This window comes from Anoplolepis gracilipes, chromosome 16, assembly GCF_047496725.1.
Source record: "Anoplolepis gracilipes chromosome 16, ASM4749672v1, whole genome shotgun sequence".
NCBI classification, from domain to species: Eukaryota; Metazoa; Arthropoda; class Insecta; order Hymenoptera; family Formicidae; genus Anoplolepis; species Anoplolepis gracilipes.
In genome coordinates, this window is record NC_132985.1 from 6,853,053 (window position 1) to 6,871,198 (window position 18,146).

The 18,146-nt window shown below is 25.6% G+C and overlaps 2 protein-coding genes across 2 annotated transcripts; one reads left to right on the plus strand and one right to left on the minus strand.

The window, feature by feature from the left end:
* Positions 1-1,580: 1,580 nt before the first annotated feature.
* Positions 1,581-7,676, minus strand: LOC140674751 (uncharacterized). Its single transcript, XM_072908515.1, has 8 exons — positions 7,398-7,676; positions 5,521-5,788; positions 4,998-5,439; positions 4,688-4,830; positions 3,770-3,908; positions 2,957-3,085; positions 1,860-2,178; positions 1,581-1,768 (listed from the first exon to the last, which is right to left on the minus strand). Exons 2-8 carry the CDS (start codon positions 5,658-5,660, stop codon positions 1,581-1,583), a joined length of 1,500 nt encoding a protein of 499 aa, XP_072764616.1. The 5' UTR covers positions 5,661-5,788; positions 7,398-7,676.
* Positions 7,677-14,549: 6,873 nt separating this feature from the next.
* On the plus strand, positions 14,550-16,265 carry LOC140674752 (F-box only protein 21-like). Its single transcript, XM_072908516.1, has 6 exons — positions 14,550-14,565; positions 14,707-14,837; positions 14,929-15,043; positions 15,221-15,349; positions 15,571-15,853; positions 16,111-16,265. Exons 4-6 carry the CDS (start codon positions 15,317-15,319, stop codon positions 16,263-16,265), a joined length of 471 nt encoding a protein of 156 aa, XP_072764617.1. The 5' UTR covers positions 14,550-14,565; positions 14,707-14,837; positions 14,929-15,043; positions 15,221-15,316.
* Positions 16,266-18,146: the final 1,881 nt, after the last annotated feature.

Sequence of the window (18,146 nt, forward strand, 5' to 3'; positions counted from 1 at the left end):
AAATATTGTGTGATTTGTAGTTAAAATGTTCAATTGTATTGTGTTTTGTTAATGTAGTATACATTTAAAATTAAAATTTTATATATATATATATACATATATACAGGGTGGCTCATTTTAAACAATACGGTCACTTTTCTCGTAAACTAAGCGAAATGTTGAAAAAGGGTTCAGACATGTATTGCATGGTTTCGAAGGGGCTATAAGATGGTGCCATTGGTTTGACCTTGAAGAGTCACATGAAGGTCACGTGAAGGTCATTTTAAATTTCTTAAATGGAACACCCTATATATTTTTGCATATTCTTGTAGCTTATCTCGAGAGCTTTCCAAAACACTATGATAAAATGTTTTTTCATTAAACACTTTTCGAGTTATAAGGCAAAGTTGTAATATTTTGACATAAAATACAAGATATCTCGTAAAATATTCATTTCTCGATTATCTTACCCTAATATTTTTATGCACAAAATAATGAGACGAATCAATTGGCGTAATTAAAACACATAATTATGTTAAAGTAAAAATGTGTAACTGCTAGTTGTAAATTCAGATTTTTTCTTAAAGATAACTATATGTTTTTTTACACCAATTGATTTGTCTCATTATTCTGTGCATAAAAGTATTAAGGTAAGATAATCGAAAAATAAATATTTTACGAGATATCTTGTATTTTATGTCAAAATATTGCAATTTTGAAGCCTTATAACTCGAAAAGTGTTTAATGAAAAAATATTTTATTACAGTGTTTTGAAAAGCTCTTGAGATAAGGTATAAGAATATACAATAATATATAGGGTGCCCATTTAAAAAATTAAACATGACGTTCATGTGACCTTCAAATAACTCTTCAAGGTCAAATCAATGGTATCATTTTATGCCTCCCTTGAAACCATACAACTTTTGTCTAAAACACTTTTTGATATTTCGCTTAGTTTACGAGAAAATTTACCATACTGTTAAAAATGGCCCACCCTGTATATTATTCTGACTACTTGAAAGAATTTTGACAATAACAGTTTGACACTTAAACATCGCTATGGTTCTTCTAATTAACGATTTTATTGCCGAACATTTTGACAATGTAAGTAAATACTTGATTGATTGTACAGTTTAGTGACTCGACCTATTGGTTTATTTATAATTTATAATTATTTAACCATGCCAACATAGGATTCAACCGGCATTGCAGTCTAGTCACGAATCTATTAGGAATTCTTTTATTAATTTCTCGTGGCCCACTAACCATGGAGGATTATACATACCGGCAACAATAATTTTTAGCGATTGTTTTTTACCGCTTTTTATACTAAACATTGTGTTTTGCGTTCTGCTAAGATCAATTTCGTTTGTTGAAATTATTTGTAATTTTATATTTATGACTTGCTTTACGATTATATCACTGCGCCAAAGAAGGTTCAAATGGAGCTCGAAACGTTCGCTATTGCCTTGTTATTCTTAACGATTTCATCAATTAATGTTATACGGTGTTTTGTACTAAATTATTTTATATGTTGAATTATATTTATTGAATTATATCAATTAACATTATTTTATTACTTCTTATTTTGTTTCTCCTCCTTACTCTCCACAGCACTGAATGTTTAAAGAATTACTATTAAAAAGTATTTTGGGAATTGCTCCTATATCATTTGGATACTCTTCTGCCAGGCCTTTATTTGGTACATAATGGGTGCCATTGAATGTAGAAAAATATCGTCCTATCTCTACATTATTAATCCACTCTGATTGACATATTGACAACTCATCTAAAATAAAATATATTTTATATTGTACAACTTAAAGATAATAGAAGATATACATATATGTAATGCATAAGAATGTTACTAATATTCATACCCTGTTGTACATAACTTATTTTATTTTTTCTGGTGAGAATTATATAGTGGGGTTGAAATTTTCCACATTGCCCTGAACAAATTTTCTGATTTTCACATTCGGTCAGATGTGGAGCTATAGAACTCAATGATTCTTTTATAAACGCAGCTTCACATTTAAAATGCCAACCTATTATTACGCCAAAGTGATATACTTGCAAACCACAGTCTTCAATATGAGACAATACATTTTTAAAAAGATACTTCACAATCATACCAATCGCAAATTTGATTTTTTCATTTCTTATTTTTGGTTTTGTTCTTACGATGTCAGATTTAACCTGCGTGCATGTCGTGTACGTGTGAGTATGCGTATGTGTGAAAAATACAATAGCAGAATATAATCGATATTTTGTTGAGCTGTTTATAAATTAATTAATATAATAGCTCAAGTATATATTCCGCTATAAAAAAGTTACATTAGGAAAAGATACATTAAAAAAATAGGAAATAATTATAAAATTTTAAATGCTATAAAATAATTAATAATTATTCTATCGAAGTGATTAAAATATTAAAATAAAACTTGAACTCTGTATTTTGAGAAACTTTTAATGCTAATTACGTGAAATGATTAATTCTTTTATAGTGGATGTAAATATATAGTGGATTAAAATAAAACATCGGATAATAAAAAATCCACATTAATGAGTTGCAGTCGTGAATCAATTGAACTCAATGAGATACAAAGCGTATGAAAGTTATTCAATTTCTTCCCTTCAAAATGCATTATCGTAGAAATTAATATGTAATTTTTCGCTGAGTTATGTTAATTTAAAAAAATATGGATTTTATTGTGTCATCTGTCATTAAAAAACTAATCATCTTACGTAGTCGCCATTAAAAGTTTCTCAAAATACAGACTTAAATTTTCATTTTCATTTTTTAATCACCTTTATATGATAATTTTTAATGTTATGTGTTATAAACATTTGAAATTTTATAAATTTTTCTTATTTGTCCACTTTTTTTAGCGGATAGATAACTATAATTTGTATAATTTTTTACACATTCATTATATGAATATTAGTTTATATTATTAGATACTAGATAAGTTACCTTTATTGGTTTTGTAATATTAATATCTCCATTTTGTATTATTTTTATAATAATATTTAATTCCCATTCATATTCTTCTAGACGATATATGTTATCAAAGTCGTAATTATGTATTATAAAAGCTATTATCTAAAAAAACGTATAGTAACAAAATTTTAATTACAAATATAAAAATGAAAATATTTATTTATACTTTTACTCATTGCTTATAAAATTTATTGAGTCTTTTGATGCAAATAATTTTACAACAATTCACATATTTTTAAGAAAAATTAAAATTTTCATCAACAAATTACAAATTTATGAAAATAGTAAAACAAATTCATGATAAGTTGGACAAAGTGGTAGTGAGTTATAAAAAATATTTACAAAGTTTAACAAGCTTGTATAACTTCTTACGAACATTTTTATAAGTAAAATAGTAAATAAAAATAGATTATTGTAAAAATCACAATTATTCACAACTTTCTAAGTTCATTTATGAAAAACTATGTCCAACATGGTTCAAAATTTGTACTTTGATCACAAAAATTATATGTTTCGTACATAAAAATTATATGTAAAAATAATCTAAAAAGATGTAGTTAAAGTAAAGAATAAAAAATAATAAAAAATATACTTCGAAAATGATAGGAAATCATAGTTCTTTTTATAACTTTTGTGTGAAAAATTGTAAAATGATTTTTACTATAGTCGTGGACATAACGTATCATTCAGATTTTAGATCCAGATCTATAATTCATTGTTATCTTAATTAATTATTAAAAATAATAAAAAATAAATATGAAAACTATATGTAAAAAAATTGCCAACCTGCACATAACTAAATAGAGCTTTACGAGATAAATAGTTACATCTTCCTCTAACAATTTTAAAAATTGTATATGCTTCATTTGTGTAATTTTGCACTATCATAAAATAGTTTGCAATATTCAAATGTTCTGTATTATCACTGAAAAGAATAAAAAAATACGTCATATATGTGTGTGTGTGCGTGTGCGTGTATGTGTGTTTGTGGTTATGTGTTTATGTATATATATATATCGTATGTATATAGTATATGTATATATGTATATAGATATATAGACAAAGTGTCCGAAAATAAATGATAGGGTTTTAGTCGATATTTATAAATAACACAAACTAAATATTAATATGCAATTTTTAATAATAATCAACTCAAACAGTTTCTTTATCCATTCAATAAATTTCGACATGGCCTATTGACGGCATGACACATCTCGTAATTTCAACACTTTTTATATTCTGTACTAAATTCAAATACTAAATCAGAATATCTATTTCTTGCAATTCTTTCTATGATTCTATCCCTGAGATCACGTAAATCTCTGATCATGATTTCACACTGTACATAACATTTGTCTCCATAAGAAAATTCCCTAAACTGTTGTTAGACAAAGTTAACTGTACCTTATGGTTGAATACACTCAAATCTGTGATTATGGTTTAACGAGGAAAAATGTGAAAAGAGATTTATGCTATCTCATTAATAGAATCATAGAAATATTTGCAAGAAATACTAAAAATTTGCAAGAAATACTAAATCCAGATGTTCTGGATTTAATATAGAATATGAAGAGTGTTGAAATTAATACATATCTTAATACTAAATAGATAATAAAACTGTATGAGTTGCTGATTATTATTTTAAAAAATTATGCCAATATTAAAAACAAAATTAACAAATTTTTTAATTAAAATTATACGCACTATTTTGGCTGCCATATGATAGCAATACCTTCTCTGTCTTCGTCTGGTATTTCGTCTGGTTTCAGAACGCAGCGTATGCCAAGCCTTCTGGCTACGGTGTGATATATAAGAGATCGTAGAGACTCATCGAAATAAAGTAAAAGCTAGACATATCAATATATAAATTATGTTAATAAAATTTTATTGCATATGTTTGTTTTTATTTTATAAGATATAAAAACATAATTATGCTTCTACTGCGCATGACAAATTATAATTATAATATAAAGTAACTAAAATAACTATATATACATAATCTAAAATAACTTACGGAATGTACACGGTTTTTATGTGGATCTAATGTTATCAATAGTTGCTTTAACTTATAATTATAAAATTCAGAAGTTACGAATTTTTGAAGTATGCACATAATTTCTTTCGCTTCTGTCTCATCCCAGAAATTGTCCTTGATATTATTGTTTCTCCAATCAGAAAATTGATCAGGAGATGTTGAAAATATTGAATGTCCAGGATATTTTGTTTTAAGGTGAGATAGTACTTCTTCCGTAATATTATCAAAACACGTTTTCATAACGGAAAAAGATATATGTGGGTCAAAATATTGTGCTACAATAGTAAGTAGCCGTTCTAAAAGCTGCTTTTTTTCTGGCATGTTTATAAATTTGTTTTGCTTGAACATTAATCGATATTGTTTTAGACATTGAATAATTATACCAAAGTTATATGCACTTGTTAAATTGCAACTGGGTTCCCTAAAATATATTTACACATTCAGAATGTACAATAACTGTATTAATAGTTGTAATGCTAATATTTAATTGATTGAATTCTACCGTGACGATTGTGTAGAAACGATTCTATTTAACTCATCTGCAACAAATAAGTAAATCTGAGATTTCGAATTTTCGGCTATGGAACGCAGAAGATATTCCAATTCTTCTTTGTCATCGTGGCATAAATCATTCTCTGTCATTAAAGACACATAATACTGAATTTTTTTGACATATTTTAAACCTTCTTTAATTTGTTGTTCAAAATTGGAATGGTCAAAAATTTTCTTTTGTTTCTCCGTATTTATACTTTTTTCTCGCAGAAGAACATCTAAAATTGAGACAATGAATTCTCAAATATTCTACAAAACAACACCATATTATCAGACATAAACTATAACAATATACTTTCTAAAGTACAAATATAAATTTTTTAAATACATTAATATTTGGGACAAATTAGAAACATTATAAATATAACATTAATTTTTTATTTAATAAAGATAAAGATTGTAATGTATTAATATCTTAAACCAAATTGAATAAAATGATCACAATAGTAATAGATAGCGAATAGCGACACACACACTCAAAATATAATCGTATTATTGAAACGCTTTTGCTGTAAACATCTTGTATCAAGTTTAAGTTAATCACTTTAAATTAAGTTTTAATGAAAAATCGATTGAATAATAAATGTGTGTGTATAAATATATATTAATTCTCTGGGCATCCCATTAAAGTAAGAATAAAAATAGAAACTAAAGTCAAATTTTATAAGAAATAAAACTCAATCTCTCTTTACAATTTCCAAATAAATAAAATTGATTGTATATAGTGATAGTAGAATATAAAATTGTAGAAATCATAAAGTATAAACAGAAAGTTTATATAAAATTATGTAAAATTTATGAAGTAAATTAAACTTTTCTAACTATGTGTGCGATTTAATTAAAATTATTATTATGAACATATATTTAAGTCAACATTTTTTTAAAATTAGCAATCAACTTAATGTCTTAAAATGTTTAATAAATTAAAATTAACTATTGTTGATATAAAGTAAACATCATAAATCTTATTTGTTTAAAAATTTCAACATTATCTGTTATGTTAAATAAAAAGAGTAATAAAAATTTATTCTGTTTCTTTATATATTTTATCTTATTGATTTGTATTTTTACCAACCTATTTTTAATTTTTAATAGATTATACCTTGGGTTTTTTTTTAAGTCCCTACCTTATCGCCACAGAGGTTTTTTAACCAACCTCTATTTTTCATTTTTCCTAAATACATTTTACCTATTACATTATTATCTTATACCTATATACTTATAAATCTAATTCGTCTGGGTGGGTTCGAGTCTGCGTTTCCACCCTACTAGTGATCACAGCTAAGTTTCGGCGGCGCAGCGTGCACAGCCCACCTTACGACTAAAATTTTCTTATTCCTACTGGGTCTGGGTGAACTCGAACCTGCGTTTACGCGTACTCTTCGCCTCAGGCGAGTTTCAGCGCCGCAGGGTGCACGACCACCGTCCAACCCCAATTTTTAATAAGTTATTATTAGTGTATAATGCTTAATAAACAAAATAAGTATAATTTTAGTAAATATATTTAAAAAAATATAGGTACTGAAAGATGCGTGTGACGCTCGCATGTTCTCACTTTGTGAAAACTTATTATTCTGGAGAATTCTGGCTTTATTTTTAATAGTTTCATAATTTTTTATAGATTAAACAAATAGCTTTATTTATTAAGAAAAATACTCGGAACAAATTAAATGCACGTGCGCTTCACTTTGTTCTGCAACCATTTTTTCAACTTTCCTTATCAAATTTTAAAAGCTTAAGAGTTATACTATAGAAATTTTTGCTAAGAGTTCTATGCGTAAAAATTAGTAGAATAATATATAAAAATTTATAAACAAAGAGACATACCTCTGATAAAATTTCGTTGCCCAAAACTTATTTCTTAGTCTTATCTCCTGGAATCTTTTGCACGTGGAACTAAAACTCAAGACATCTTCAATGCTAACATTTTCGTCTCCCAGAATGATTTCAATCACTTCGGCGAGCAAGCTTGTTATCGTAGCCATCGAAAAAAAAATTTAACGATGGACAAAAAAGCTCGCAACGTGATTTATTTATTGGTTTTTATCTGATTTCGTTTATATAACTTATACACATGAGCTAAAGTTTCTTGTAGCACCTAGCACTGTCGCGTTGCGTCTGTAAACTACAGTGACTTTTGTATGCTTTTCTAGACATTCCAGACTGCAGGTATATTCTTTTTTCAGTTAAAAATGCTTCAAAGTATTTGACTGACATTGGAAGAAAGAACACAAAGATTCCTTTATTCTGATGGGTCAATACATATAAGCAACGGTGGCAGGCACATCCTATAAATTCTTGAAAAAACTTTCTTGATTAAAACTTCGAAAACAATTACTTTTAACTACTTTTTTTGGATTTATGACTTTATGATTTTGTTTTAATATTTTTCGAATTGATAACCGTTTCGGTCAGATACTCTCTAATCTATTTGAAAATCTGAATAGCACGTCAGGTTGGATCCCACGATTCTTTTCTTTCATGAAATATTAATTATTAACGAATATCTGAAGGACAAATCTTTGCGAGATTATAATCCATATTTTTTATTTCTCGTTCTAACAAATAGATTGTCTATATAGTGATAAATCTATGGGTTTTCCTTTCCACTTTTCTTCTCAGCATGAGTCAGCAGATGTGATTTACGACTGACTTTTGTTTACCTGAGGGTTAAAATATCGAAAAATTGTATGCTCAATATGTATATTTTATAAACCCTCTTAATAAAAAAGAATATTTTCTTTTTTTACATGATTTTTTTAAAATACTTTATTTATAAATTTAATAAAGACTATATTTAACTTGTCAAAGTTTTAATAAATAACAAATATCCACATGTAAAATTGTTTTTTCTTATCGTTGCGATTAATATAATTCCAAATGTTAAATAAAAAATTAATAAGATAAAATCTCATTTATATATTCTCACATATTAAGACTGAAACTACTTTATTCTTTATTAACCTGAAACTATTTTATTCTTCAGATGATTTCTCTTTTAAACTAAAGCTGCGGTCGAGACTGCGTTACGAATGCTTCGACACATCATTCTATCTTTGTTCTCATAAAATATAGAACAAAGATAGAATGATATTTCGAACCATTCATAGTCTTGACCACAGCCTGTGAGGAACCTTTTAGCGATTTTAGAGAAAAAAAAGAAAAAGATAGAAAGAAAAACTGTCCTGTAAAAATCTGTTTTTCAAAATACATAGAAAAATATTATATATTTATATTCGTTTTTAGCTATATAATTGCACTATTCCGTGAAAAAATTCACGTGGAATCAGACTGAGCGAAAAGTAAAAAGTGAAAAATTTCATTCAAAGTTATATAATCCATGCCCTGGTCTATTCCGCATAGGTCATTATTGATGCATTTTTGATATATTCTGACCGTGCTTTCTGTCCTTATGTATTTGTTCCTCCAAACAATGTCTTTTAGATACCCTGAGATCATGTTGGCTGTTTCGTCTTTCGTTGCCATTTTTTGTCGTTAAACTCATTTATCGATGTATATACCATTTAAGCATTTCTTAGACTAAACATTTCTTATTGTTAGATTAATCTATTTATGGTATATGTTGTAGAATCACCATTTGTCGGGCAACATTTATACATATAAGTTATAATTTAAAAATTTCTATTTATTATTTTTGTTAGTTATGTCTTTATTTTTTTTGGAAGATTTTTTTGGAAGATGGAAGCAATTTTGGAAGACAAATATAAAAGATTTAATAACTTTTTCGAAACTGCTACATTTAATACAGTCGGACCTTTTATCCTACGACCCTCTTATGCTACGAAACCTCTTATCCTACGACAAAAAATCCGCTCATGCTACGACCGCGAAAGGGGAATTATACCCCCACTCTCAAATTTTTGTTGTAGGATCAGAGGTTTAAGGGAAAGATTCCGGACTGAAAATGTCGTAGGATAAGAGGTCCGACTGTAATATTGAATGTTGTTGTGTTAAATGTATAATATGGATAATACGTTAAAATGTATGACATAAAGGATTATAACACACTATTTTATTATATGCTTTATTACATAATTATGTATCTTTTGCACAATACTATATGCTAAAATTTTTAAACTAAATTTTTGATTTTTTCTTACATCTGAACTCTTTTCAGACAAACGTTTGTTGCACAGTTATGTTGAAAACAATTTATATCGTATCAGATTCTATTACGCTACAAAGTAAAATTACTATCTTTATATTGATTAACTTAAAGAAAGTTATTTATTTTACGTAAAGAAATACGTGGAAATTAATTTTAAAAAATATGAAAATTCTTTTATTACTTATAATTATGAAGATCAATACATAAAGATTGATTCTGAGTTAAATTTTATAAGCCTAAGCAAATTTAGTTATTTAATTTCTGTTTATTGTATTTATTTATTTTTTTGTGTGTATTATATAACTATCTTATTATAATTACGTTAATAGCTGGAAATTGTGGTAAACTTTTATAGTAGAAGAAATTACTCTCTCCGTTGACAATAAATAAATAGTGTAAATACATTTTATATTACTTTTTCAACAAGAAATTTTCTTTATATATGATGTGATATACTCAATTTTATTTAGAGGTCTGTTAGATGTCTATTAGATGTCGAGAGCTAATTTGCAGTTCAACCGAGTATTTTATAAACATACCATCACTATTATATGAATATTATTTTAAATGTGTCTAAAAGAATGCAATGACATAAAATCACATGACATCTAATTCAAATATTTCTAGACGTTGTTTTAGACTAGATGGCTCCGACATCTAATAGACATCTATGCGATTTCACGTTTCTCCCTGGGATACGTCCAATTGACTTGTATTTTTTCTTGCTTTTGTATATCTAACAAGTCGCCGTTATTGTCCACGGAAATCTCTTCGAGCTTTTTTTTTGGCTGAGTGTATAATTTTCTATAATACAACTTTATTTAATATTATATATATATATTATAATATATATTTTATATATTATTATACACGTTATATTACTTTTTCCTTATAATAATTTACAATAACATTGTATTACTTTTGTATTCAAAATGCTTATTTTATATCTATTTATTTTTATTATGTTTCAGTAAAGAGACGTATCCTACATTTCTACAACGTGTCAGTATCAGTAATAGAAACATTTATATGCCTATCACCTATCAATAATACAGATATAACATATGTCATAAATTAGAACAATTTCAAATTCAAATGCCTTTAAATGGTACAAAAACAATATTTACAAAGATATAACAAATAAATTAAGAATTTTTAAAGAAGTAAAAGATTTAATTTTATTAAAATCTTAAATATTCAAATTTTCCAATAAAATTAATTTTATATACTTTGTGTGACGCATATGTCGATAAATTATTAGTTTATTTTCACGACAAGAATAATATAAAAAAATTGTTTTAAATAAAGTTGAAAGCTAATTTTATGAATACTTCGAAATGTAACTTTTCTTTTAAATATATATTTTATGCCAGGGACATGTTACCGCTACAAAATAAAAGAGAAAAATATAAATAAAAGAAAAATGGAAACAGAAAAAATAAAAGCAGCTTTATTTTACTGTAAAACAATAAGAATCAGTTTTTATAGAAATTTACAATAGAGCGTAACAAAAGACAGGCAATTTCTTTGAAATTCGAAACTGAAAGGTTTTTTCACAAGTATTACCTGGCTTCAGAAAAATTGTCATATTGTGCGCATAATTACGTTGCAACTGTATAGTAGGAGAACCTTTAGGTTTACAGAAAATTTCAGAATAGAATTGGACAGAGAGTGTAGAGAAGTGTAGTGTATATGACACGTGTTCCTGGTAATTGGAAAATACATAAAAATATAAGTTTTGCAGTAGATTTCGTCTGACTACAAACAGGAAATTAGTGAGACGCGAATAGCTTGCTCCAATCTTCTTAAATTAAATTATTTTATTTTGTTTAAATAAATTTTTAACTAAATTTTTTTCATCATGGCTACGATAACGTGCTTACCTGAAGAAGTGATGGATATCATACTTGGCTACAATGATATCAGCATTGAGGATGTCATTAACTTTAGGTATGTGTGCAAGAAATTTCAACACGTTGCAAAATACAATAAGTTTATGGAAAAAAAATTTTTTCAGAGATAATTATTTCTTAATTAGGTATTTTTTCGCAATTTGATTTTACTAACATATTAATTATACAATTAACTTTGCAAAATATATAATTTATGAAAGCAAAATATATAAAAAATGTAAAAACAAAATATACAATATAAAAAGGTTAAGAAATGGATCAATAAATGTTAAATCACATAAAGAGCGCAAGCAATTATTTTAAATAATTTTTTCATGAATTAAATTTAGTCTTTAAATAATTGAAAGAATATTAGTTAAATTTTGTATTTCCTTAACAAACAAAAAATTTTTAGAGTAAACTCGTATTCACCTTTCTGGTTCTTTATTTTTATTAGCCAGTTTTAAAATAGAATTATTTAAATTTATTTTATTACGTTATTAAATAACTCATTAAATTGATGTTTTAATAATACATGGAATAAAAGTTAATTTGTTATATTTACAGAATATGGCTATAATGCTCTTCATTGTTTATATAATTTTATATTGTTAGTGTGTAAATTTTAATTACATATTAAATTGAAGATTATATATCGCACGCCTTATTTTGTATTAAAATAAAACAAGAAAGTTGATATTTTGACTAATTCTGTATATTATACAATTTGAACAATATAATTTTTTGAAAACTTATTACCAATGCAATAGTATTAGTGTTCTTTTAAAATTTACAATAATATTATTTATTTCAATTTCAGATGGCCTAAAGCTAGAACACTATAACAAGAAGCTTAAGGAAAATGAACAAGAAGCGTCTCTCAAAGGAATGAACAGGAAAGCAAAAAAAGTTTAAACTTTATAGAAATGGGCATTAATTATATAAGACGATTACGGAATACTGAAAATGTTAAAAAATTTTATTTGTTTGTCCACATATCAATTGATAATTCAACACATTGCAATTACATATATGAGTTAAATTAAAATATGGGATCAGTATTTTTGATATTGAAAGATAAGAAGTTTCTTTCGATATAGATGAGATTGAAAATTTACTCACTCAATTTACACGGTAGGATGATATAAATTAAAGTATTATTATACTTTCCCAGAGAGAAACGTGAAATCGCATACATCTCTATTAAATGTCGGAGCCATCTAGTCTAAAACGTCTAAAAATATTTGAATTAGATGTCATGTGATTTTATGTCATTGCATTCTTTTAGACATATTTAAAATAATATTCATATAATAGTAATGGTATGTTTATAAAATACTCGGTTGAGCTGCAAATTAGCTCTCGACATCTAATAGACATCTAACAAACCTCTAAGTAAAGTTGAGTGTATCACATCATATATAAAGAAAATTTCTTGTTGAAAAAATAATATAAAATGTATTTACACTATTTATTTGTTTATTGTGAAGAACAAATTTCTGGTTCTGGAAATATTATGTCTATATATATATAAGATATACATATATATAGAAATCATAATCTTTCCAGAACTATCAGAACTTTGTTCTTCACAATGAACAAATAAATAGTATAAATACATTTTATATTACTTTTTCAACAAGGAGTTTATATAATTTAAATAAAGACAAACTATTGCTTTATTAATAGTTTTTTAATTTTTTATTTATTAATTAAGATTTATTCAATATTTATTTTTTTTTTCTATTTTGTTTAAAAAATGTTAAAGCAAAAGTTATTTATTTTGATGATAATTATTTTAATAATGTAAAATTAATATTTTTATTTATTTTCATTTTATGAACTTAACCGACATAAAATGTAACTGTTTTTCTCCTATTTTGTATGTAAAAATGCTAAATAAAAATATTTATATTTTTTGCCATTTATTACTAACTATACTAATAATAAAAGTAAAAGTTAATAAAAGTAATTTACTGATATATAAATAATTTATATTTAATTAAGCTATTTATTATTATAATACATTTATAAAGTTTGACAAATCAGGATAAAGAAATATTAGTTTCTTTTGTTCTGATCAGTCAAATTCTAATCTTTATTTTTCAATGCGTAGGTTCTGATACAGGCTGGCTTAAATCCCGTCTTGAAAATGAATCGTTGATTGTTGATCGTAAGAAATTTATTCAATCATAGTTGATTTTAGAGAAAAGTAAGCGAATATAATTTGTTAAATTTCTTACGACCAACAATCAACAGTTCATTGTAGATGAGGCATATTATAGTCTATATATCTTATAAATTATACGTCTAAAAGACGTCTTATAGATACATTTGTAAGACGTCTATAAGATGCGTCTAAAGGAGACCACGAATACGTCTATCTAGATGCGAAAGTCGACCTATCTTAGACGTGTCGAATAGACGTCTAATGTACATCTATCCGACTTTACGTTTCTCCCCGGGTTATGGACTATCGTACACATTGCATAGTTAATGTGTACATTTTTCAGAAAAGCTGTTTACGAACAGCTAACGGAAAAATATCACAATATCCAACTCTTTAACGTATTGAGGCAATATAAGCTGCTGGTAAAATGGAGTAAATTTGAAAAGCAACCTCACAAAGTGCAAGTTTTAGAACGAATTGCTACTATTATGGCACAAATGTTCCAGCTTGAAAAAGATGTATTTTATTCGACCGTAACAGCGTCACTAGATAATATAGTATCAGAAGTACTGAATAGCCTCAGAGAGAAACATCCCGGCCATTCAATATTCTTAACGTCTGCAAAAAATTTTTTTTATTAGAAAAACAATAATATCGATGATAATCATTGGAATGAAGCAGAAGAAACACAGATTATGGATACACTCGAGGAATATACATATATTTGGCAAATTAAACTTTTGTCGAAACAAATCAGAAAACACCGATTGGAATACACTATTAAAATACAAATGTATAGATAATGTAAGTAGAATTAATTTTATCTAATATATTATAAAAATATTGCCAATTATCCCATAAACATGACTATATGTTTGTTGTAATCTTAAAAATACTTTCCCTTTAATTAATATCTGCATTGTAATTTCTGACATTAGGTCTTAGAACATAAATGTGGTCAAGAAATTATAATATATATAATATATCATAGCGTTGACCAGAAGACTTGGTCTACGTTGCGATATAATAATTGAATATTCCGATAAACGTATCTGTTTGTTTTGGAAACCGAGTTAGTAAGTGTAATATCAGATTTGAAATTATTTGAATATTTCAGTATTTTTATTCCGATAATACACACATATATTATTTTTTTCTTGTTTACAGTACCACAAATAGTTCAGAAAATGTAAGATATTTTAGAATAAGTTCTAACAAATTCCCAAATTGTTTTATCAAGCAAGAGCATTTTATAAGATATGAAGTAATAACAGCAAAGAACGTAAGTAATTACTCATATTTAATTTTTATTAATTTTAATGTTAATTAATAAATTTATAATATTAATATCAAACAGAAAGATTTGCCCAATGTATAATTTTCGTGTTTGTAATTGGAATCTTATTTACATTTAAACCATTTTTCATTTATGATAGAAATACTCTTGAATTTATTTCAGTTTAATCTTGAATATTTGTGGGAAAGAGGATCAAATTTGTTGGAAAACCGTAGAAATGATAGTTTCAACTGGGATATAAATTTAAAAGATCGGAGTATGAGTTTAAAAAAGTTTGGACTACACTATGCTGTAAGTAAGCGTTACCGCATATTAATAATAATAACCAATCTCTCTGCTAACACAATAATGAAGCTTCTCTTTGATAATACATACAATTATATTATAGGAATATAATTATAGGAATTATAATTATCTATAATTTAACTGGCTGTAATTTAATTTTCTACAAACGCTTATTTAAGAATAACTTGACAAGAAATATCAATTAAAGTTTGAACTTACATTTTCAGTTTCACATAAGTATGGACAATTTTGAAATGCCAATTACAAGACCAGAAGAAGTAAAATTTGCGGTTGGAATGATTGTAAGGCATAGTGATGAATCTACAGACTGTTTTGCAGGCGTGATAATTGGATGGTACCGATATGAAGACAGATATTCGGTTAAATTCCGCGTACTAGATAGACGATATTATCCTAATATTTTTCCAATAAAGATCTGTACTAATACAAAGGAACAAACACATTATTTAATTCTTACCGAAAATAATGAAATGTGTTACGTGGGAAAAGGTATGAATTATCATTATAAAGACATGTCTTTATTTTAAGTTACATTCTTTTTTCATTTTTCTCATCCTTTTGTTTATATACTGCAAAATAATATTTTATTTTATTTTAATTGATCTTGTCTTCTTCCTTTTTAATTTAGATATTTTATTTATTTCAAGTATTATTATTATTATTATTTATCGTATTTCTTTTATTATTATTCAATTTTATTTATCATTAATTGATTTTTGATTTACGGTTTCTATATTTTATTATAGACGCTATAACCTTAACAACGCCGAAATGGATAGAAAATAGTGAAATAGGTCGTTACTTTGACAAATTCGAAGGCACTTATTACGTACCAAACAAAACGCTGGAAAAACGTTACCCGCATGATTCTGCTGTAACTGTTGCTAAAACTGTCACATAAACAATATCAGAGACTTTATATATTATAAATGTAAACATAAATTATGTGATATTATATGTTATATTTGAAATATGCAATGCTTTTATTAAATTTATAAATGGCATAATTAGATTTTTCAAAAACTGAAGGGAGAGAAGGGATTTCGAAAAATGTAACATTTGCAAAAAAAAATCTGATCATGCAATTTTAAAGTACATTCAAAATCATAAAACTTTTATTCGAAATTTCTTTTTATATTTCACCGTTTCGACGGTATTTGTTAAAAAAATAAAATAATGTCTCCTATTTTGACCTAGACTATTCAACATATTCAAAGCGCATTAAAATTGGAGGGGGACACTTTCATACCTTTCTTTGTTAGTATAACTTTTGGTAAATACTATTTAGCAGAAAGTGATTTTCGATTAGTATCGTAGGTAAATATGCAGTATTATATAATATTACATTAGAATATGATATAAAAATAAATATTTTGTTTGTGTGATTTGGAATTTTTATATAAAAATCTTAATCCTTTACGAGTAATTGCGAGAGTAATAGAAATATTTTTTTATTCGAGGACAAAGAAATTTCGCAAACTGTCGCTTAATTTAATTCTAATAATATATTTATAATTTAATATTATTTCTTTTTCTCTTCTTCGTTTTCTTTAACTTTTTAATTAACTTTTAAATTTCTGATAATAGAATTAACCATTTGTGTACAAAATGTCAAAATCATTACAATTATTATATTAAATATATACATATATATGTATATATACATATACTGTATACATGTACACTTCTACTTTATATAAATTTTAAATTACAACTTAAGAGAGATATTGATATATCCAATTATATTACATTTATTTGATATAATTATTCTTTATTATTTACATAATAATTACGTATTTCAACGATATTATTTTCGATAATAATTTTAAAAAATAAAAGAAGATTTTGTCAAGTTTTTAATATTTCAATTTTATTATTTTATTGTTGTATAATTTACCATATAAAAAATATAATAATCAATAAAGATACAAGCGATATAAAATTGTAGATGTACATAAAATAGTGTTGATTTTAACACAAAGAATTATTAAATTATTTATAAAAATTGCGCTAAATAAAAAAATTTCGCAATTACATAATGTATTACTCAATATAATATATATATAAAGTATTTATTATGTACTCACGTATTTACTCATTTTTACGAATCATGTCATTTTAAATTACTGTTAATATTGCTAAATATTGAGTTTGATAAAAGTATACAATATTTTAATTATTTATATTCTACTAAATTTAGATGGAAAATCGAATACTTTTATCATAAAAATATCAAAATGACACTCGTTAGTTGCAAATATATTATCTACTTTTTATTTAGACATGTAATATTGTAAAATACACTATATACATATAAGTATTATACAATATTGCATATTATTATATTACAATATATTAAATAATGTACATTTTATATATATTTATATATCATCAGAACGCCAACAGAATTATAACAAAACTTGTTAAAATAATTAATCAATAAATTTTAGTGATAAAAATTGAACAGACTCTGCTGACGTACCTTGGCATTGATAGTAAAAATAAAAAATCCGTAGCTTTAATTCATTTGCTTACAATAGCGACATGCTATTTTTATACCTACAATAAAGTTTTTGTCATAAGCAATAATAAATTAAGAAACAGGCACTTATAAACTCTTCCTTCTTCTAAATTTCATTTATCTTGATGTAAGTTTAACTTGAATGAAATATTTGCTGCAAATTTATTTTTTACAATTATATTACATTAAATGAAAATTTATGTAAAATTTTGTATAATTTCTAATTTCATTATTATGCATTTATCTGAATTTTTTAAGCAC